Genomic DNA, 22,708 nt, shown 5'->3' with positions numbered 1-22,708 from the left:
TTAGCGACCCCATGGACTGCAGCCCACCAGGCTCCTCCGTCCTTGGGATTTTCCAGGCAAGAGTACTGGAGTGGGGTGCCACTGCCTTCTCCGCAAGGTTCAACTCGAGTTGCTGAAAAATTCACACATGATTTTCATGATACAAAAATTTCTTTCCAATAAGGAATTAGTAACATTAGAATTTAAGCTCCATTAAGACAAGGGTTTTCATCTGTTTTGTTCACAGCTAACATTCCCAATGGCCAAAATAGTGCCTGCTTTATAAGAGGCGTATAATAAATATTTGATAAAGAATCAGAGATGCCAAAGGTTAAAAGAGTGACAAAAGGTCAAAAGTGATAAATTTTAAAAGAATGCTCATTCATAAGACAGAATCCACACTCACACTAAAATGTAGCTGGAATCTTCTGTTCTACATTGGCCCATGGGAGTAATCTATAACTAATATAAATATAGTAGCACTAAGAAAAAACTAGAATAGGTACAGATACAGTTTATCCAGTAAATATTCAAATAGGTAAAATGGAAAGAAAATAACAACAAAAGCATAACCCTGCCTTCTACATTAGGATTGTATCACACAAGAATTTTCTTTGGTATATCTCATTGGTTTACTTCAAGCTCATTTTTTAAAACTGTGTTAAAATATACCTAGCATAAAATTTACCATGTTAACCATTTTAAGCAAACAGTTCAGTGACATTAAATACATTGACACTGCTGTGTCACCCATGTGACACCCATGACTATCCATCTCCAGAACTTTCCATCAAATTCTGTACCTATTAAACAATAATTACCTCATTCTCTTCTTCCTCCCTAATGGCTCAGATGGTAAAGAATCTGCCTGCAGTGCAGGAGACCCAGGTTCGATCTCTGGGTTGGGAAGATCCCTGGAAAAGGGCATAGCAACCCACTCCAGCATTTTTGCCTGGAGAACTTCATGGACAGAGGAGCCTGGTGGGGTACAATCCATGAGACACTTCTGAGTGACTATCACTTTCCCTTCTTCCTCCCAGCCTTCCATAATCATTTTTTAACTTTCCAGCTCTGAATCAGATGCTTCTAGAAGGTAATGGCACCCCACTCCAGTACTCTTGCCTGGAAAATCCCTTGGACGGAGGAGCCTGGTAGGCTGCAGTCCATGGGGTCGCTAGGAGTAGGACATGACTGGGCAACTTCACTTTCACTTTTCACTTTCATGCATTGGAGAACAAAATGGCAGCCCACTCCAGTGTTCTTGCCTGGAGAATCCCAGGGATGGGGGAGCCTGGTGGGCTGCTGTCTACGGGGTCACAAAGAGTCGGACACAACTGAAGTGACTTAGCAGCAGCAGCAGCAGCAATTACATCTAAATGGAATCATAAAATAATTGTCCTTTTGTGTCTGGCTTATTTCACTTCAATTAACGTTTTCAAGGTTCAAGTTCTTTTAATACGAAAAGGATTAACCCCTCCAGGGATACTCTCCACTATATGGACTCTCATTCTCTTATTCCTCATTCAGCACTCAGTATGACACACGTGATACATTTTTTTTCCCTCTGTATAGCCAATAAGGAATACATGTTTTACAGAGTTGTAAAGATTACTTGACTTCCGTGGTGGCTCAGCAATAAAGAATCCACCTGCAACACAGGAGATGCCGGCTTGATCCCTGTATTGGGAAGATTCCCTGGAGAAGGGAATGGCAATCTACTCCAGTATTCTTGCCTGGGAAATCCCATGGACAGAGGAGCCCAGTGGGCTACAGGGCCCAGGGTCACAAGAGTTGGACATAACTTAGCAACTAAACAAAAACAACAGATTACTTATGTTTCAGCAAAAAAGTGCCTGTAATATTGTTTACACCAAATCCTATTTTGTCCAAGAATTTTCAGTTATAAAATTAGAGATTCACTTAACAAACAAACATAGAATTAAAATACACTGGAATCCTCTAGTAAACAGAATCCAACAACATATTAAAAAGATCATACATCATGACCAAGTGGGCTTTATCCCAGGGATGCAAGGATTCTTCAATATTCGCAAATCAATCAATGTGATACACCACATTAACAAATTGAAAGATAAAAACCTTATGTTTTATCTCAATAGACGCAGAGAAAGCCTTTGACAAAATTCAACATCCATTTATGATAAAAACCTTCCAGAAAGAAGGCTTAGAAGGATCATACCTCGGCATAATAAAAGCCATATATGATAAACCCACAGCAAACATCCTCAATCGTGAAAAACTAAAAGCATTTCCCCTAAAGTCAGGAACAAGACAAAGGTGCCCACTCTCATCACTACTATTCAACATAGTTTTGGAAGTTTTAGCCACAGCAATTAGAAAAGAAAAAGAAAGAAAAGGAATCCAGATTGGAAAAGAAGACGTAAAACTCTCACTGTTTGCAGATGACATGATCCTCTACATAGGTGCCCTAAAGACACCACCACAGAATTACTAGAGCTAATCAATGAATATAGTAAAGTTGCAGGATATAAAATTAATACACAGAAATTCCTTGCATTCCTATATACTAACAATGAGAAAACAGAGAAATTAATGAAACAATTTCATTCACCATTGTGATGAAAAGAATAAAATACTTAGGAATAAATCTACCAAAAGAAACAAAAGACCTATATATAGAAAACTATAAAACACTCATGAAAGAAATCAAAGATGACACAAATAGATGGAGAAATATACCATGTTCATGGATGGGAAGAATCAATATAGTGAAAATGAGTATACTACCCAAAGGAATCTATAAATTCAATACAATCCCTATCAAGCTACCAATGGTATTTTTCACAGAACTAGAACAAATAATTTCAAAATTTGTATGGAAATACAAAAAAACCTCAAATAACCCAGGCAATCTTGAGAAAGAAGAATGGAACTGGAGGAATCCACCTGCCTGACTTCAGACTTACTACAAAGCTACAGTCATCAAGACAACATGGTACTGGCACAAAGACAGAAATATAGACCAATGGAACAAAATAGAAAGCCCAGAGATAAATCCACACACCTATGGACACCTTATCTTTGACAAAGGAGGCAAGAATATACAATGGAGAAAAGACAATCTCCGTAACAAGTGGTGCTGGGAAAACTGGTCAACCACCTGTAAAAGAATGAAACTAGAACATTTTCTAACACCACACACAAAAATAAACTCAAAATGGATTAAAGATCTAAATATAAGACCAGAAACTATAAAACTCCTAGAGGAAAACATAGGTAAAACACTTTCTGATATAAATCACAGCAGGATCCTCTATGACCCACCTCCCAGAGTAATGGAAATAAAAGCAAAAATAAACAAATGGGACCTAATTAAACTTAAAAGCTCTTGCACAATGAAGGAAATAACAAGCAAGGTGAAAAGAGAGCCTTCAGAATGAGAGAAAATAATAGCAAATAAAGCAACTGACAAAGAATTAATCTCAAAAATATACAAGCAGCTCAATATCAGAAAAATAAACGACCCAATCAAAAAATGGGCCAAAGAACAGACGTTTCTCCGAAGAAGACATACAGATGGCTAACAAACACATGAAAAGATGCTCAACATCACTCATTATCAGAGAAATGCAAATCAAAACCACAATGAGGTACCATCTCATGCTGGTCAGAATGGCTGCTATCAAAAAGCCTACAAATAATAAGTGCGGAAGAGGGTGTGGAAAAAAGGGAACCCTCTTTCTTTAGGCATAAATCCCACTGTTGGTGGGAATGCAAACTAATACAGCCACTATGGAGAACAGTGTGGAGATTCCTTAAAAAACCTGGAAATAGAACTGTCATATGACCCAGCAATCCCAACACTGGGCATATACACTGAGGAAACCAGAACTGAAAGAGACACAGGTACCCCAGTGTTCATCAGAGCACTGTTTACAATAGCTAGGACATGGAACAACCTAGAAGTCCATCGGCAGACGAATGGATAAGAAAGCTGTGGTACATATACACAATGGAATAGTACTCAGCTATTAAAAAGAATGCATTTGAATCAGTTCTAATGAGGTGGATGAAACTGGAGCCTATTATACAGAGTGAAGTAACTCAGAAAGAAAAACACCAATACAGTATACTGACACATAGATATGGAATTTAGAAAGATGGTAACGATGACCCTATATGCAAGACAGCAAAAGAGACACAGATATAAAGAACAGACTTTTGGACTCTGTAGGAGAAGGCAAGGGTGGCATGATTTAAGAGAATAGCATTAAAACATGTATATTACCATATGTGAAACAGATAACCAGTCCAAGCTCGATGCATGAAACAGGGCACTCAAAGCCGGTGCACTGGGACAACGCTGAAGGATGGGATGGGGAGGGAGGTGGGAGGAGGGTTCAGGATGGGGGACACACGTACACCCATGGCTGATTTATGTCAATGTATGGCAAAAAACCACTACAATAAAGTAATTAGCCTCCAATTAAAATAAATTTTAAAATACACTAGAATTCTGTTCCATTTCAATGTGTGAGGCATCACACTAGGTGATGAGGACAGAGCAGTGAATGAGACAGAAAGAGTTCTTCCTCTCATGAAGCTTACAGGCTTAAGAAGAAGACAGTAAAAGCAAAATAACAAATATGATGAATGTAAAGAAGTAAAGGATGTTATAGGAGCAAACAGCAAAGAAATTTACATGATAGCTCAAGGAAGGCCTTTACAGGAAGTAAATTTTAAGGCAAGAGTCAAAAGGGAAACAGGAACGAACCAAACATGGGTAGATCTGGATGTCTGGGTGTGAGTAGGGGTGGGAGATACTTTTGTTCATTCTAGCAGAGGGAACTGCAAGGAAGGCATGGCATGAATACAGAAAGACAAAGACTGGCACATGAAGAATTATAAGAATTTGAATATGACAGGACTGTAGAGGTTTAGGACAGAATAGTACTGAAGAAGCAAGGGACCAGATCATGAAGAACCTTGTAAACTACATTAAGGATCCTAAAGGCAATGAAAAGCCACTACAGGTTTCAAGCTGGCAGGTGAAAAGATTAGATATGTGTTTTTAAAGATTACTTTAACTGTGCAGACTGGAAAACGGAAAGAGGGCAGGACAGAAACCAGGGAAATCAGTTAATATTATAAAACCCCTTAGTTTTCAAATGGTGGTCTGAACTAGGCTGTATCATGGCATATGAAAGGTACAAGAAAAGTACGAAATATCTGAGATGTAAAATCAGACAGACCCAATTATGACTGAATGTCAGGGATATAGGATAAGGCACTATCCAAGGATGAGTTCCATGTTAATTGCTGTAGGAGTCATTAATTAGCTGGATGATAAGACAAGAATAGAAGATGGCAGATGACCAGGTTTTCTGGAGTAAAGATGATGAGTCCAGCTTCAAACACACTCAGTTTGAGTTCCTTCGAGACATCTAAGTGAGGTTATCAGCAGAAAGACATACAGATCTGGAGCTCAGGAGAAAAAGCCCGGGGAGCTGTTAAGATAAAAATGCTCAACAAAGACATAAAAATGGAGTGAGAGTTCTAGTGGGGGAAAAAATAGAGAAAGTGAAAGTTGCTCAGTCATGTCTGACTCTTTGCAACCCCATGGACTATACAGTCCATGGAATTCTCTAGGCCAGAATACTGCAGTGGGTAGCCTTTCCTTTCTCCAGGGGATCTTCCCAACCCAGGGATTGAACCTAGGTCTCTGGCATTCCAGGCAGGTTCTTTACCAGCTGAGCCACAAAGGAAACCCAAGAATACTGGAATGGATAGCCTATCCCTTCTCTAGCAATTCTTTCCAACCCAGTAATTGAACTGAGGTCTCCTGCATTGCAGGTGAATTCTTTACCAACTGAGCTATCAGGGAAGCACCCCCCACCCCAAAAAAAAAAAACAAACAACAGAGAAGTGGACCCAAAAAAAAAAAAAGAAAGAAAAAAGGCAAAGCAAAGGGGAGCACAGGAGCAAAACCAGGGATGAGGCACTGCAGAGTGAGAGGACAGTGTAATAAAACTGAGGAAACAGCCAAAAATATCAAATAAGGCTGAGAGATCAAGCAAATCAAAGTTCAAAAGCAGACTCTAGGTCTGGTTAAAAAATAAAAAAATAAAAATTTTTAAAAAGATGTCATTAGGGACTTTGACAAGAACAGTTTTGTTGAAGCAATGTGAAAATATGATTATAGCAAAGTAAGTAGTGGGAGGTGGGAAGGAAACAATGAGTACCGGCAATCCTTTTGATAAGTCTGGCTGTGAAAGAAAAGCAAGTGGTTGAAAGAAAGATGGGGTCAAAGAGGTTTGTTACAGGATAGGAAGGATCTGAGACAATACAAATGCTGCAAAGTTGTTGTCAATAGACACAAAAAGTTGAAAGTAAAATAAATAGAGAAGGCAGAAGATGGGATCCAGAACACAGATGGAAAGCTGGGCCTTGCCCGAGAAGAAAGGGTACCTCTTCCATTAAAACAGGAGAGAAAAAGTGAATCTGTGCAGATACACTTTCACCTCTCTGTGCAGATATGCTTTATAGAGTTGGTGGCAGAAAGCTAAGGAGGTTCTGTCACGTGGTTTCTATTTTCTTTGTGAAGTAGGAAGTGAGGTGAGGGCTCAGAGGAGTCCTAGCAGAGGACAGACACAGTTGACTATGGGAACATAAACAGACTGCTGGGAAAAGTTTAGGGTCTACTCAGATCAACTACCACACATCTGCGTGATCACCTCTTGTAAAAAGTCACAAAATATGAATGCAATTTAGTGTGTATGTTTTATATTGGATAATCTAAAGGAAAAGTAACAGTTCAAATGAATATAACAGAAACAACAAGAATTGAAAAGTTGCTTTGTTTCTAGGAAAGTTCCTTGCTAATATTCTCTGTAATATAAGATATAATTCTCAATGATTATGACACATAGAATTGGCTGAAAGATTTATACAGAGCCAACAAATCAAAATGCAGAAATAAACAGAAATATATCTAACATTAATAAGCTTTTCCAATTAAAACAGAAAATCCCAGAAGACTCTGAATAAAAATTATTTAATTTACAAATTTGGTACAGAGTGGATATTTTAAAATCCAGTTTCTAAGAAAGAAGCTATAAACATTAATAAAAGGAAACTACATTCCCATTCACCCATCCTTCCTGCACCTCCACCTGAACACGATGGACGCTTCAGGCCACAATGACAACCCTGTTATAGCACCTCACCTGAACTCTAAGAATGTCTGGGAAAGAGGTCTACTAGCTCTCAGGTCAAATTTTCATCCCATTTCATCTACCTCTTTAAAACAGTATCATTATTACAACTCAAAGCAATTAAAAATACATTCAAGCTTAATTTACAACAAAGAGATATGTGAACTAAAATCATATTGGCACTAAAATGTTTACCGATAATAATTCTAATAGTAAAACCACTGCTAGTGGTTTTGTATACAGCATTTTCTTTCTTCAGTTCAGTTCAGTTCAGCCGCTCAGTCGTGACTGACTCTGCGACCCCATGGACTGCAGCATGCCAGGCCTCCCTGTCCATCACCTACTCCCAGAGTTTACTCAAACTCATGTCCATTGAGTTGGTGATGCCATCCAAACATCTCATCCTGTCATCCCCTTCTCCTCTCGCCTTCAATCTTTCCCAGCATCAGGGTCTTTTCAAATGAGTCAGCTCTTCGCATCAGGTGGCCAAAGTACTGGAGTTTCAGCTTCAATACCACAGTTGAAAAGCATGAATTCTTCAGCACTCAGCTTTCTTTATAGTCCAACTCTCACATCCATACAGGACTACTGGAAAAACCATAGCCTTGACTAGACGGACCTTTGTTGACAAAGTAATGTCTCTGCTTTTTAATATGCTGTCTAGGTTGGTCATAACTTTTCTTTCAACGTGTAAGTGTCTTTTTATTTCATGGCTGCAGTCACCATCTGCAGTGGTTTGGGAGCCCCCAAAAATAAAGTATGGTACCATTTCCACTGTTTCTCCATCTATTTGCCATGAAGTGATGGGACTGGATGCCATTATCTTAGTTTTCTGAATGTTGAGCTTTAAGCCCACTTTTTTACTCTCCTCTTTCACTTTCATCAAGAGGCTCTTTAGTTCTTCTTTACTTTCTGCCATAAGGGTGGTGTCATCTGCATATCTGAGGTTATTGATATTTTTCCCGGCAATCTTGATTCCAGCTCGTGTTTCATCCAGCCCAGCGTTTCTCATGATGTACTCTGCATAGAAGTTAAATAAGCAGGGTGACAATATACAGCCTTGACGTACTCCTTTTCCTATTTGGAACCAGTCTGTTGTTCCATGTTCAGTTCTAATTGTTGCTTCCTAACCTGCATACAGATTTCTCAAGAGGCAGGTCAGATGGTCTGGTATTCCCATCTCTTTCAGAATTTTCCAGTTTATTGTGATCCACCCAGTCAAAGGCTTTGGCATAGTCAATAAAGCAGAAATAGATGTTTTCCTGGAACTCTCTTGCTTTTTCAATGATCCAACGGATGTTGGCAATTTGATCTCTGCTTCCTCTGCCTTTTCTAAAACCAGCTTGAACAACTGGAAGTTCATGGTTCATGTATTGTTGAAGCCTGGCTTGCAGAACTTTGAGCATTACTTTACTAGTATGTGAGATGAGTGCAACTGTGTAGTAGTTTGAGCATTCTTTGGCACTGCCTTTCTTAGGGATTAGAATGAAAACTGACCTTTTCCAGTCCTGTGGCCACTGCTGGGGTTTCCAAATGTGCTGGCATATTGAGTGCGGCACTTTGACAAAATCATCTTTTAGGATTTGAAATAGCTCAACTGGAATTCCATCACCTCCAATAACTTTGTTCGTAGTGATGCTTCCTAAGGTCCACTTGACTTCACATTCCAGGATGTCTGGCTCTAGGTGAGTGTTCACACAATCACTTTTTCTTTCTTACACTTCAGTCTTTATCTGACTCTTTGTGACCCCATGAACGGTAGCCTGCCAGGCTCCTTTTTGCCCATGGGATTTCCCAGGCAAGAACACTGGAGTGAGTTGCCATTTCCTTCTCCACACTTCAGTATGCATGCATTTAAAGAGCAAAATCTGAATTATGCTGCACAGTTTTAAAGTTCAGTTCTTTGTTTAATATTTATTATATACCTGTCACCCAATAATCTGAGAAAACATGACCACAATGAAGTTTCTTTGGGGTGAAGAATTAGGAAGAATTCAAGAAAAAAAAAATCAATTAGTATTAAAAACAATCTTCCTCCAACAGTTAATCTCATTACTTATCATTTTTAATTCGATTAGAAACAAAAAACAACTTACCCTCTAGTTCTCACAATGGTCTTTTCATATTTAAAACAGATTTATAAATAAGGAAGGAAAAATATTATATTCTTTACTTGCTTTTTTTAAGTGCAGAAAATGTGTCAAACATCATATTCTGATTTAAAAGTAAACAGTCTTAAATCATGTATCTCTTAGCTTTCACTACTTTGACCAACTGGACACACGTACGCTCCTTCGTGTAAGTACTATTAGAAAGCTGCCCAAGGTTAAAGGTTTTCCTTAAAATAGCAAAAGCTAGTTCCTAACCCAAACTACTGAGGGAGAAGAGTAAAAATACATCTAACAAATGAAATGTCTCTAAAAATAAACTATGATCACTTTTCATTTTAACCATGGAAGTTTTTCTAAAGGTGGAAAATTGCTGAGTTTCCAAAGTAAAAATGATTCAAATTTATATAATTAGTTATGATTATCTGAAAAAGTACAAAAGACTACCCAATTTCTCTGAAATTATCATTCAGTAAGAAAACCCAGAGATTTTAAACAAACCCCCAACATGGGGGTGGAGAGACTTTCATGCACTGAGTATCTACCATTTGTGTGACATACTCCAGATTCAAGGACGCACAGAGAAAAACGAAACAGTTCCTGTATCCAACAAGTCAGAGGACGGGCCCCTAAAGGAGCTTCCTCCAGCCATCTGACTATCCCCAGCTGGGGCAGGCAGGGGACGAGTGCTGCCTCACCAGCACACAGGGGAGAAAGCCAAGGGCAAGCTCTACTGAAGTGAAACAAGAGACAGTCCAGCACCACAGATGTATTTCACTTCTCCAGATCTTCCTGAGTAAATAATACCATGTGTGCACGCACACTAAGTCGTTTCAGTCGTGTCCGGCTCTTCGCAACCCCATGGACTGTAGCCCACCAGGCTCCTCTGTCCACGGGATTCTCCAGGCAAGAGTACTGGAGTGGGTTGCCATGTACTTCTCCAGGGGATCTTCCCGACCCAGGAATCAAACCCATGTCTCATGTCTCCTGCATTGGCAGGCGGGTTCTTTACCACTAGCACCCCCTGGGAAGACTGTGTATCTGAGACACAAAGGAAAAACTAAAATGACAGTAACTGAGAATGTCTTTGCCTACTAGGGACTATTTAGTAAAAAGGCAAGATACTATTATCTCTGACTGACAGATGCTTACGTTTGGATCATATCGGCAATTAGAAAAGAAAAAAGAAAAGCAGACTAAAATCAAAAGATAACTGATACTCTCTTTTTAGAACAGGTAATACACTGACTCCAATCCACAAGCCTACATGCAACAATTTATGTTATTAAACAATATATTTCTTTTTATCTATATTAAATCATGAACATATGAAGATACATCCGCATTCATATGTTCATTCAGCTATCAAAAAAAATTTAAATAGTTGCTTTGAATACAAAAGAACCAAATCTGAACCTATCATTTTCAAAATAGCTTCCTGTTAAAAAACCACACATAACTTATGATTCATTATCATATACTATAGATGTGTAAGAAAAAGAAAGTCAAGAGGGTCCCGTATCAACATGTCAGCACTGCTTTTATCCTCCGAGCAGTAGGATTAGAGGCGATTCTTACTTCCTTCTTTTCACAGGTCTGTGTCTCCTTATTTTTTTTCCATAATAAGCACATATTAATTGTATACAAAGAGTTGAAAACCAGCCTCCTGGTTCTTAAGAGCTTTCTCTACAGAAATGGACAAAGTCCCGACATCCCACTTGCCACCGCCAGCATACTTACATAGTATGGCTCTGCCTCGCGTTCAGTTATCTCATCCTGATACAGGGTGAAGCAAGTTGGAATTCGTCCAAACCACACATCTCGAAGCACATCTTTGTCATCTGTCATTCTTCCAGTGATGAAAGCAGTACATATAGGCTAAATTATTTTCAGCCAAAGCCAAACTGAAAATAAAATGAAGAGCACTGGTCTGATCCTTGTAAGAATAAACGAACCTGCTCCAAAACAAAGATTATAGGAAATCAAGAATGCCGTTAACGATTATTCACTTCAAAAAACTACATGATGGCATTCTTTAGAATGAATGCAAAAATCAGTACAACAAATTCCAAATGTGAAGCCATTATTTATTTAAAGATATCACAGAAGTAACCATTTCAAAATTACATATACAACTAACAAACCACAGCCAAAGTGAAACTATACTTGCAACATTCTCTAAAGCCCTAAAAAAGTATACTGCTTATCTAAAGTGAACTCTTCACCTGTAACTTTTGTCTCAGTTTTCTCATCTATAAAATGGGAATAACAGCACTGACCATGTAAGAGAGATATGAAAATTAAATTCATACATGTAGAATACTTACAATAATGCCTGTAGCACAGTACTAGTAGTATAAGATGTATCTGTCATCATAATTTATAGAACCAACAAGAGCTTGTCTCAAAAAATGTTTAAAAGTCAAAAACTTCAAGAACTTAGAATAATCTAGTGTAAACTGGAATTAATAAAGGAAAATACAACCAAAAATTATGCACTGAGCATTGCTAGTAACACTCACGATAGAGTCACAATTTGATCATTTGCTACACCCAGCTCTGTGGCAGATGCTGAGGGCTTCACGATGATGATGACAATGACGATGGTGGTGATCATTTTTTAAAAACCTCAGGCATATTTGACTCTGCAACCCAATGGATTGTAGCCCGCCAGGCTCCTCTGTCCATGGGGATTCTCCAGGCAAGAATACTGGACTGGGGAGCCATTCCCTTCTCCAAAGGATCTTCCAGACCCAGGGACAGGACCCGAGTCTCCTGCATTGCAGGCAGATTCTTTACTGTCTGAGCCACCAGGGAAGCCCCTACAGGCATTACCCAGAAGGTACTATTTACAAATCTGCTAAACATACCATGCACTTTCGTGCACTTTCCATAGCTGTGCTCATGCTGGTGGTTCCTAACCCTAAAGTAGCCTTCCCCACCTTGTCTTCGACTTGGACAGCCTTCAGGAATCTGCTCAAAACAGCCTTTCTTCTATGCATGAATCAGGCAGAACCTCACTGCACCTTCACTTTTCCACTGCAGCAGGATTTTCAATCTGGTACTCTTTCCACTATACCATATTAATTGCCAAACATCCTTTCAACTCCAATATGTCCATGGTTATAATTAAATGTTACTTTGTGAGTGCTTTCATAGGGAGGAGGGGAAGCAGTTAAATATTAACAGAACTTACCATGTTCAGGGAAGAATTTTAAAAGATACTGAACTTGAAGAATGGGTAAAATATGGACAGAAGAAAAGAAGACAAATAATCCAAGCAGGGCAATATAGCATCAGCAAAGACAGGAAGTGGCAGGAGCAATATATGAGCCAACTTTTTAGGAAACATATTGGGAACAGTAGTACACAATGAAAGAGCTGACACTGTGGCGTGGCCTACTACCACACACGATTTTAAGCGAGTCACTTTACTTCACTAAGTCTCAATTTCCTTAACTGTAAAAGTTACCAGGGTTGTTCTAGAGAAAAAAGTCTATAAAGTATGTGACATGGTACTGGACACAGTAAGTGCTGAGACATAAAAGCAATTATTATTCCTTTAATGTCAAATTTGTAAATATATAATGTAACCAGATCATGAAGTATACCAAATAGATAACTGTAGGTTTTCAATTTCATCCAACAAGCTGTGAGGTTCTATAATGGTGAAATAAAAACAATTATCTGGTATAGTCAGAACTATGGCTTTTCCATTAGTCATGTACGGATGTGACAGTTGTACCATAAAAAATGTTGAGAGCCGAAGAACTGATGCTTTCGAACTGCAGTGCTAGAGAAGACTCATGAGAGTCCCTTGGACTGCAAGGAGATGAAACCAGTCAATCCTAAAGGAAATGAACCCTGAATATTCATTGGAAAAACTGATGCTGAAGCTGAAGCTCCAATACTTTGACCGCCTGATGGAAAGAAAAGACCCTGATGCTGGGAAAGATTGAGGGCGAGAGGAAAAGGAAGCGACAGAGGATGAGATGGTTGGATGACATCACGGACTCAATGGATGAGAGTCTGAGCAAACTCAGGGAAATAGTGAAGGACAGGGAAGCCTGGCATGCTGCAGTTCATGGGGCTGCAAAGAGTAGGACATGACTTAGCAAATGAACAATAACAACAAATCTGATGGCAGTTCACAAAAGGAGATCTGAGTCAGAGAAAGGATAGCCAGGAAGCAATGTCCACAACCAAGGCATATGATAATGAGTGCCTGACCTAGACTGGTAGCAGTGGATTGAAAACAGATAGGAGGCTTTTCCAATGAAGAATAGAAGTTGGTAAAAAAAAAAAACTGGCCGAGAGATAAAGACAAGGACTGAAAATATTTAAATGCTTACAGCCGGTTACAGAGTAAGGTAGTTAAGAGGTTTTGAAACTGGACTGACATGGGTTTCAACCCTGACTTCCTCATATAAGCTGTGAGTCCTTGGACAACAAACCTGACATCTCCAAACCTCATATCTGTAAACTGAAGATAATTCTAATGTCACAGGTTGCTCTGTGTTTAGCACCTAGTAACCAAAAACAGGAAAAATGGAATATGTATTTAATTCCATGGCCGCTCTGCTTGCATACCCTTTGCCCCTTCTCTTGGCCAATTCTTAATCCTCTTTTAAGAGTGAACCTAACATCAGTTTCTTGGGACGCCTTCCACTAAGCAAACTACAATCTAATTACTTATTCTTTATCTTTATTGTTATATGGTATAACAATGCACTACAGTTATGTTTATCTTATCTGACTCTTGCCCCTCCCAAAACTGAACTGTGAGTTCCTTGACAGCAGAAATTTAGTCATATATACCTTTGTATCAGGGAGGGTAGCACAATTAGCACATAGTTGGTTCTGGAATTTTTGTTAAACACCGGAAAATATATAAATAAAGAAAATACATAAACCCCAAGGTTACACTAGCTACTGAAGAAAGCTCTTCACCTAAACTCTTTCCTAAATTGGTACAATCACACTTTAAATTCAGTGAATTTTATTATTTTAGAAAAATATTTTTCCCTCTCATACATACACAATGATATCAAACCACGCATCCAACTTGAAGGCAACATTTTCGAAGAAAATGAAATCTCAAGCCATGATACAGTCTACCAGAAATAAGCTTCTTTAGGGCAATGACTACTACCCGACTGCTGCTGTATTTTCTGCATCTAATTCTCAGCCTGGAAAAAAAATAGGTGTGTCCAACAAAAAACACTTAGCAAACAGTATAGTGAGTATGATAAGAATGTAATGCACAATTAACAGTCCCTTTTAGGCTACAAACCAAGAGCAGCTAACCTACTACCTGAAGCTGTTTTTTTGCTGACAAAATCCCCAACTATCCACAAATTACTTAAAATATCAAATACTTACTACTAGTAAATTTGTAAACATCTAAAAATATGTTGGCTGGTCTCCCTTTAAATTCAAAAGTGGGCTCTGAGTACTGACCAATGTTCTCATGTTTCCCTAGTCCATTTATTCTTCTGCTGTCCCAGATCAACTCTCTCTTCTCAAATTTTCATATCTCCTTCCTTACTCTCTCTCAGCTAATGACTTGGCTTTTTGACTATTTCCTTCTATCTGGTTACTAAGGATCACCATTTTTGAACAGGGGTTTTAAGGAACAGGCGCACCCCCATCCTGGGGGATATAGTCTGTAACTTGCCCCAACCTCCAAATGTTGAAATGTCCTGAAGTCCTTGGACCCTGCCTTTGGAGATCTCTTAGGGTTTTAAATATCATTTACACATTAACAATTCCCACATTCACATCTTCAACCTAGACTTCTCTTCTAACTCTAGTTCCACATATACTACTGTATACGGACATTTCATTTGGAAATTTAGCAAGTGCAAAACAGAAAAATGATTTCAGATCTCCCTCTTTCCTCTTCCTAGTACTCTGTGGTCTTCCCCAAACCACTAAGTGGTAACTCCATTCTTTAGTTGCTCAGGCCTTAAATCTGAGAGCCAACCATGACCCCTCTTCACAGCTGACCAGCTCTAGCTTAGACACCAGTCTAGAACCTAGTTATTTCTCACCTCCACTACTACCACACTGATCCAAGTCACTGTGACCTTTAACTCAGATAAATGCCATAGTCTACCAACAGAGGTCTCAATATTTCTACAACTTGCTGCAGAGAAATAACAACATAATCAGAAAAAAAAATTTAAAACACAAGTCAGATGAGTTCACTCCTTTATTCAAAACTCTTTTATTGTTTAGTCCCTCAGTCGTATCTGACTCGTTCACAACCCCATGGACTGTAGCCCTCCAGGCTCCTCTGTCCTTGGAATTCTCCAGGCAACAATACTGGAGTGGGTAGACATTCCCTTGTCCAGGGGATCTTCCTGACCCAGAGATCCTCATTGCAGGTGGATTTTTTACCACTGAGTCACCTGGGAAGCCACTCAAAACCAGACCATCTCATTCAAAGTAAAAACTAAAAGTGTTTAAAAAAAAAAGTCTTACCAGGCCCTTATACCACCCGAGGCTTCCCTGGTAGCTCAGTAGGTAAAGAATCTGCCTGCAGTTCAGGAGACCTGGGTTTGATTTCTGGATCAGGAAGATCCCCTGGAGAAGGGAATGGCAACCCACGCCAGTATTCTTGCCTGGAGAATCCCATGGACAGAGGAGCCTGGTGGGCTACAGTTCATGGGGTCGCAAAGAATCGGACACAAGACTGAGCAACTAACATTAACTACCTACTCTGACCTGCTTATCTACTTCTCTCTCCAACTTGCTCCCCCCGTGGAGCCAAACTAGCTGATATGCTCCTGCCTCAGGGATTCTGGCTGTTCTCACAGTCTTTTCCACTACATACACATGGCACCCTTCCTTGATATTACTAGGTTTCTGCTCAAATGTCATCTTCTCTTAGGCCACCACTATAACTTCCTACACATGACACCAGCATGTCCCACTCCCCTTCATTATTTTTTTCTCCACAGCACTTTTCACCACTCCACTTCACATATACTTTAATTAACTTTTAAATTAATGTTTCCTCACCCCAAACCTCAAAGTGAACTTCATCATGGCAGCGATTTTTATTGTCTTCTTCACTGTTTATTGCTTCGTTTATTTTTTGTTCAGTGCTTGGCACATAACTGGCACTTCGTATCTGTTAAATAAAGTGAATCTACACTTGAAGCTTGTACATTATTCTAAAATCTCTTATCAATATAGTATCATTCTATTTGTTTTTCCCCAATTTTAATCAGCATACCATGGTGGATCAAAGAACATGCTCAAATCCAATATAAAATCCTAAAATTTCCCTCAACTGCTACCCTCAGCCCAACATATTTACTTTCAAATTCAAAATTCAATCAACAACTCCCTTTATGGAAATCACAAATCAATTCGGTTCAGACCCAAGTGTACACACAGTCCCCAAAACTCCGAAATTTATCAAGTAAATTCTAGAAGACTTTAGAAGTCCATTGCCGTTTGACAGCCTCTGGGTTCTGATTCTTGCTAAAAACATGTTGTGCCTCCACACCCTTCAGAAAAATCTAGAACCAATCCAGTTTCCCTAAGCTCCTCAACTTCAGATGTGACTTGAAAATAATCCAAAGTATAATTAAAGTATATGAAAGTGCTTTGCCAACGGGAAATTTATTTTTTGGCACTAAATATTATTAAAATGAGACTTAATGAATGCTTTGAGAAGATAAACTGGGGAAAACTCCACCGATTTCGGATAGAATCGAACTGCCTATGAAATATCTATGATCTAAATAACTACTCCACGAAAAATGCAGGTCCTGAACTAAAGTCTAGAGCCTGTGATGAGACCCAGGCTTCCTACCTTAGAAAGGAACGGACGTATGCCCTCCAGAGATCACACAGGCTACACCCTCACAGCCGGCGCTAGGGCTCCGGGGGCGGCGCCTGGGCAACGCCACCTTCCTCGGAGGAACCACCTTCACCCGCCACCACCGCCCGGGGGAGCGTTCCTCTCAACGCACACGCCCCTCCTTTTTACCACACCTACTTGGCACTTCCCCAACCCTCTTCCTGCGGGCATTTCCTCACACTGGGGTGACAGACACACACATACCCTACTAGAAGCGCCGGCTTCTCCTCCGGCTTCCTGCACAGGTGAAGACGCTGGGCGGAGGAGAGCGCCCAACACACTATCCCGCCGAGATGCACAAGCCGGGAGTCCCGACAGCCCGCGCAGCCGCAGAAGGCACCTGCGCGGAGGTCGGAGTAGAGCCCAGCTCCACTTCCGCCCTCCGGTATCCAGCAAAGACGGCCCGCAGCGCCGCGGAGCCCTGGAAGCCCACCGCAAGTCCAGTCACCCTCGGCGCCCGGAGATGACGTCACGAGACCCCACGTGGCCCGCACTCCGCCCTCCGAGTTCGGCCCAACCCTGCACAGAGGCTGGAGCCAGACTTGAGCATGCGCGGACCGAGCGGTCAAACCCCTGGCAAGTTCACAGGTGATCTCCCGGCTTGTCTGTGCTTTTGGCAGTCATTGGTATTTAAGAAGGTTATAACAGTTCTGTGAGAGCAGAGACTTTTACAAATACGGAGACACTGCCTCACTGGAGCTTGATCGCGGCGTCTCTCTCCTGGCTTCCCACGGTAAAATTAATAAAACGTTGGTCTTCAAAGTGTTTTCCTATCTAGTTTCTCATCTTCACTTTGTCAGAGCCACAGCATGAATTAACAGGCATTTGACAATAAAATACCTGAATACCGAAGCCCTCCCATCCATCCAATTGTATATACCTTTGTCTTCCTGTTGGTTAAAATAACAAGCAATTAGTAAACTTACTCTTAAAAGCTGTTGGCATTGGATCTATCTAGAAGCCTTACCAGACATTTAACGTTAGTCTTTTAATTACACATTCCATCAAAATATTACACTATGCATACCGAGTAAATACTACTTTATCGTTCCTGATAATTGAAAAGATTAGGAAAATCCTAGTATTAGCCACAGGATACTTGTAAAAGGAAGAATCTTCTTAGGGGTTGTTGTCTAGTCTAATGATTTATTAGTGGTGAATCACACCTTATTGGTGGGTCATCAAATCAACTGTGGGTCCTGACTAGCGTTTTTTAAGTGAAAAAATTAGAAAATATTGGCAGGCTTCACACACGTATGCAGGTCAAGAAGTGACAGTTACAACTAGATATGGAACAACTAACTGGTTCAAAATTGGGAAAGGAGTGTGACAAGCTTGTATATTGTCACCCAGCTTATTAAACTTCTATGCAGAGTACATCATGTGAAGTGCTGGGTTGGATGAATCACTAACTGGAATCAGGTTTGCCTGGAGAATATCAACAACCTCAGATATGCAGATGATCCCTCTCTAATGGCATTAAGTGAAGAGGAACTAAAGGGCCTCTTGATGAAGGTGGAAAAGGAGAGTGAAAAACCTGGCTTAAAACTCAACATTCAAAAAAACTAAGATCATGGCATCTGGTCCAATCACTTTATGGCAAATAGAAGGGGGGAAAGTGGCAGCAGTGACAGATTTTGTTTTCTTGGGCTCCCAAATCACTGCGGATGGTGACTGCAACCATAAAATTAAAAGACACTTGGTCCTTGGAAGGAAAACTGACAAACCTAGACAGCATATTTAAAAGCTAAGACATCGCTTTGCCAACAAAGGTCCACATAGTCAAAGCTATGGTTTTTTCAGTAGCTATGTACGGATGTGAGACTTGGACCATAAAGAAGGTTGAGCACCAAAGAATAGATGCTTTCAAATTGTGGTGCTGGGGAAGACTCATGAGAGTCCCTTGGACATCAAGGAGATCAAACCAGTCAATCCTAAAGGAAATCAACCCTGAATATTCATTGGAAAGACTGATACTGAAGCTCCAATGCTGTGGCCACCTGAAGTGAAGAACCAACTCACTGCAAAAGACCCTGATGCTGGAAAAGACTGAAGGCAAAAGGAGAAGGGGATGGCAGAGGATAAGATGGTTAGATAGTATCACCAACTTGATAGGCACGAGTCCATTTGGTGGACTCATGAATTTGAGCAAACTCAGGGAGATAGAGAAGGATAAGGGAGCCTGGAGTGCTGCAGTTCATGGAGTCGCAGAGTCAGACAGAACATCGACTAGACAACAACACATGTTAAGGTAAATATTGTTTCCTGAAATTTTTATTTTAATATGTATGTGGTATACACTGGATAGGAAGGTGAAATACATTTCTTGATATTGGTAGCAGTCAAAAATATTTGAAAGTCACAGTCCAGTCCACTCCACATAATCAATGCAGAAATCCTCTCTATGCATCCTGAACAGACAACCATTAGCCTCTATAAAAAAAGTTCTTAGGATAAAGTTGCCCTTCCTTCCCAATGGTAGCCAAAACTAAATGGAATTTACTCTGAAATGTATAAAAAAAATTAGGTGGATTAATGAATGGATGGAGGGATGAATAGATGGATATATATTTGATAATGCAAGTATAGTAAAATGTTAATGGTAGAATCTATGTAGTAGAATGGTAGAATCTAGTATTTGGGTGTTCACTGTAAAATCCTGTCAACTTCGCTGTTATGCTTGAAATTTTTCCTGGTAAAATGTTGAGGGGGAGGGGAGAAGCTGTGTTTGGAGAACCCTAATAGGTGGAGAGCTATTAAATTGAACTAAAATCCAGCTTCTTGTACGTTTAAGACTTGACCCTGTTTACGTCCTTCCTCCCCTTGTGCCTCCTCTACTCCACTTACAGCCTTCAACATATAGCTAACCTTTGTCCTAACAGCATTTCAGCTATGTAAAGGTAGCTCTCATACCTCATAACCCACTCAGTATAATACTGTCAGTTCTTTCAGCCACTCTTCACATGACATATCTCCCTTCTAGATAACTCCAGTTGTTGGACTTTTTCCCATCTCACGATTATGCTCCCTGAGCAAAAATTTAGATGTAAGAAGAATTCTATATTTGTCCTTTGTCATTTCCATTTGTTAACATTGTGTCTTCCCTCTTGGTCAGTGGCCCTGCATGTTTTTATTTTTTATTCTTTTCAACGAACATAACTTTTAAGGAGCCCTTTCTGGTTAACCTTACCATTTCTCCCAAGCTTCAGTGCATTCTGAGTGACTCTCAGGCAAACTTGTGTGAATTACTTGTCAACCTTCATTCACCAAAGGGGAATACACAGTCCTCTTAAAATTCTGGGTTCAAAGGAGAGACTCACAGAAGTCTGTCAACAATATGATTTATTTTCTTCTCACTATAATAGTTTGCTGTTGTAAAGTCTTTTATTTTTGCATGCATTACAACTTGTAGGATTCAAAGTTGTGGGATCACAACTTTCTTTGATCTAAATTTACTTAAATCTGCCTTCCTGAACTCTAAGGTGTCTCTACTAACCCCATGAACTCTAACGTGCCATTACATCGTGACCTCAAGTTCCCATCTACTCTCTTTCCTCTCCAGCCTACTAGTTTTATAAGTTGTTGTTGTTCAGTCACCAAATCGCATCCAGCTCTTTGTGACCCCAGGGACTGCCACACACCAGGCTTCCCAGTCCTTCACTATCTCCCGGAGTTAGCTCAAACTTATGTCCATTGAGTTGATGATGACATCGAACCATCTCATCCTCTGTCGAGTTAGTTAACCCAAATTTGATTCTTCTAGTTCAGTTCTAATACCTCTGATTGCATGCCAACCAATTAACCTGTCTTCCAATTTCCCCCACTACTGGTTTCTTCCTTCTGCCTATAAATATGCTTCAACCAGTCTCCCATGCTACTGAAATCCTTCCTTCAACCATCATCACTTCTTACCTACACTATTGGGCTAGCCTGCTAACTGGTCTCCATGCTGCCAGTCTTGCTCTGTTTGCCCCAGGAGCCAACTATCTTTGATTTAGATTTCAACCAGAGTAGATTCTCTGAAATGAATTCTTGCCATATAATTCAGATGCCTCACTCGTTCCTTCTGAACAGATTTCTAGCTTCTCAGCATGATCAACAAGGCCCTCTATGACTGGCTTTTCCGTTTTTTCTAGCCTCATTTCCTAATGTTCCCTGCCAAGCACTTTAAATTACAATGGTATCAAAGTCTTGCAGTTCTTTGCACTCAGGCTAACATGTTTGTGTTCCCACTGTGCCTGCTGCCTAAAATGCTGTCCCCCCCAGACCCATTGTTGTATCCCTTTTCCCCACTTCAAATATACCACGCATTGCATAAGACAGTTCAGGTGATAGAAAGTTTTCTCTGATCCACTCAATCTAGGTTAGGTGCGCTTCAACATTTCCTCAATCATTTTTGTTTTAAATCCCTAATGTCAGCACAATGCCTGGCATTCAGTAAATGTGGAAATAAAATAAGCTGAACATGAGCTTTCTTCTATGATTCCCATCACTTTCCCCTTAGGAACTAAATTCTTTCTCATAGCCTAGAGTTTAGGTAGAAAGTGATTTCCTTTATTAATTTGTCAATCTCCAAATGATCGACAAGGAAAGCTGAAAGTGATTGAGATACTCTGTTGTTAGTGGAGTGGGAGTCCCACAGTGGCCTGTGAATCAGGGTCTCCATCACTGCTCCCTCCTGCTTGGTGCCAGCTGTGTAGTCTGCTTGCAGAAGGCGCTGTTGCTTCTTCCGTACGGTCTCAAGCTCTGCAGTGTATTCCCAGAACACAATCACATGTCTGTTCTTCCAACCTTTAATCTTTACTCAAGCAATACCCCTCAGCTGATGCTACAATGGAAACTCCTAGAAAGCAGGAATGAATATGAATCTGCATCTATGAACAGCAGCAAATGAGTCCCACAGGTGGGAACTGGACCACTAATTTGACATCATAATGTACTCAAACCTGCTTTGGGATACACACTGTGATGCTATGCATATGCTAGTTTAAGCTTCATTTATTGTTGGCCAAACTGAGAATGCCATACTCCAGAGGTGTCAAGGTACCAACTCATCAGAAAGACCACACTCCAGAAGCAGCTGTTGCCAAGAACATCTGTCATCCCTCCACTCTCCTGATCCATACCACATGGCTTGCTAATTAGCATAGTGATGTCAGAAACAGGTTTTTATTTTTGGCTTCTCAAAAGTAGGATAAATGTTAGAAATGAGACCTCATTTATGAAATTAGCAATATTTAAGATACGTGGATTGACTAAAACATTTTAGAGATTCTTGCCACCCTTGAAGGAACAAAGTGTGGGAATCCATGAAGCCTGCAGCTTGATCCCTGCAGCTTGATTTTGTCTTCTATAGAGATTATAGAATTCAGCCACAGGAAAGATGTTAAAGCTGCCTCAAGATAAGATTTTTTGGAACAAAATACTGAGAGCGCTGTAAAGGGCAGAGAGTTGGGATCTTACATAGCTTATACAGCAGGTTGTATTAATAAGTGTCTGTGGGTGCACTGGAATCTGATCTAAAATTGACTTTCATTATAATCCCATAT

The 22,708-nt window shown here is 40.1% G+C and overlaps 1 protein-coding gene across 5 annotated transcripts in view; it reads right to left on the bottom strand.

The window, feature by feature from the left end:
• ATG5 (autophagy related 5) overlaps positions 1 to 17,584 on the bottom strand; it is a 112,958-nt gene extending 95,374 nt beyond the window's left edge. For 2 of the 5 annotated variants that reach the window (XM_055535310.1, XM_055535311.1), the window contains exons 1-2: positions 17,364 to 17,584; positions 11,024 to 11,187 (exon numbers count right to left, since the gene is read on the bottom strand). In XM_055535310.1, coding sequence (XP_055391285.1) covers positions 11,024 to 11,131 — 108 coding nt within the window. In that variant the 5' untranslated portion in view covers positions 11,132 to 11,187; positions 17,364 to 17,584. Of the gene's footprint in view, positions 1 to 11,023; positions 11,188 to 16,309; positions 16,422 to 17,363 lie in introns of those variants that run through there. The other 3 variants (XM_055535309.1, XM_055535308.1, XM_055535312.1) reach the window with 3 other exon arrangements.
• Between the last annotated feature and the right edge of the window lie 5,124 nt (positions 17,585 to 22,708).

This window comes from Bubalus kerabau, chromosome 9 (assembly GCF_029407905.1).
Source record: "Bubalus kerabau isolate K-KA32 ecotype Philippines breed swamp buffalo chromosome 9, PCC_UOA_SB_1v2, whole genome shotgun sequence".
NCBI classification, from domain to species: domain Eukaryota; kingdom Metazoa; phylum Chordata; class Mammalia; order Artiodactyla; family Bovidae; genus Bubalus; species Bubalus kerabau.
The sequence above is the reverse complement of the archived record's forward strand: the minus strand, read 5'-3'. Positions and strand labels throughout refer to the sequence as shown.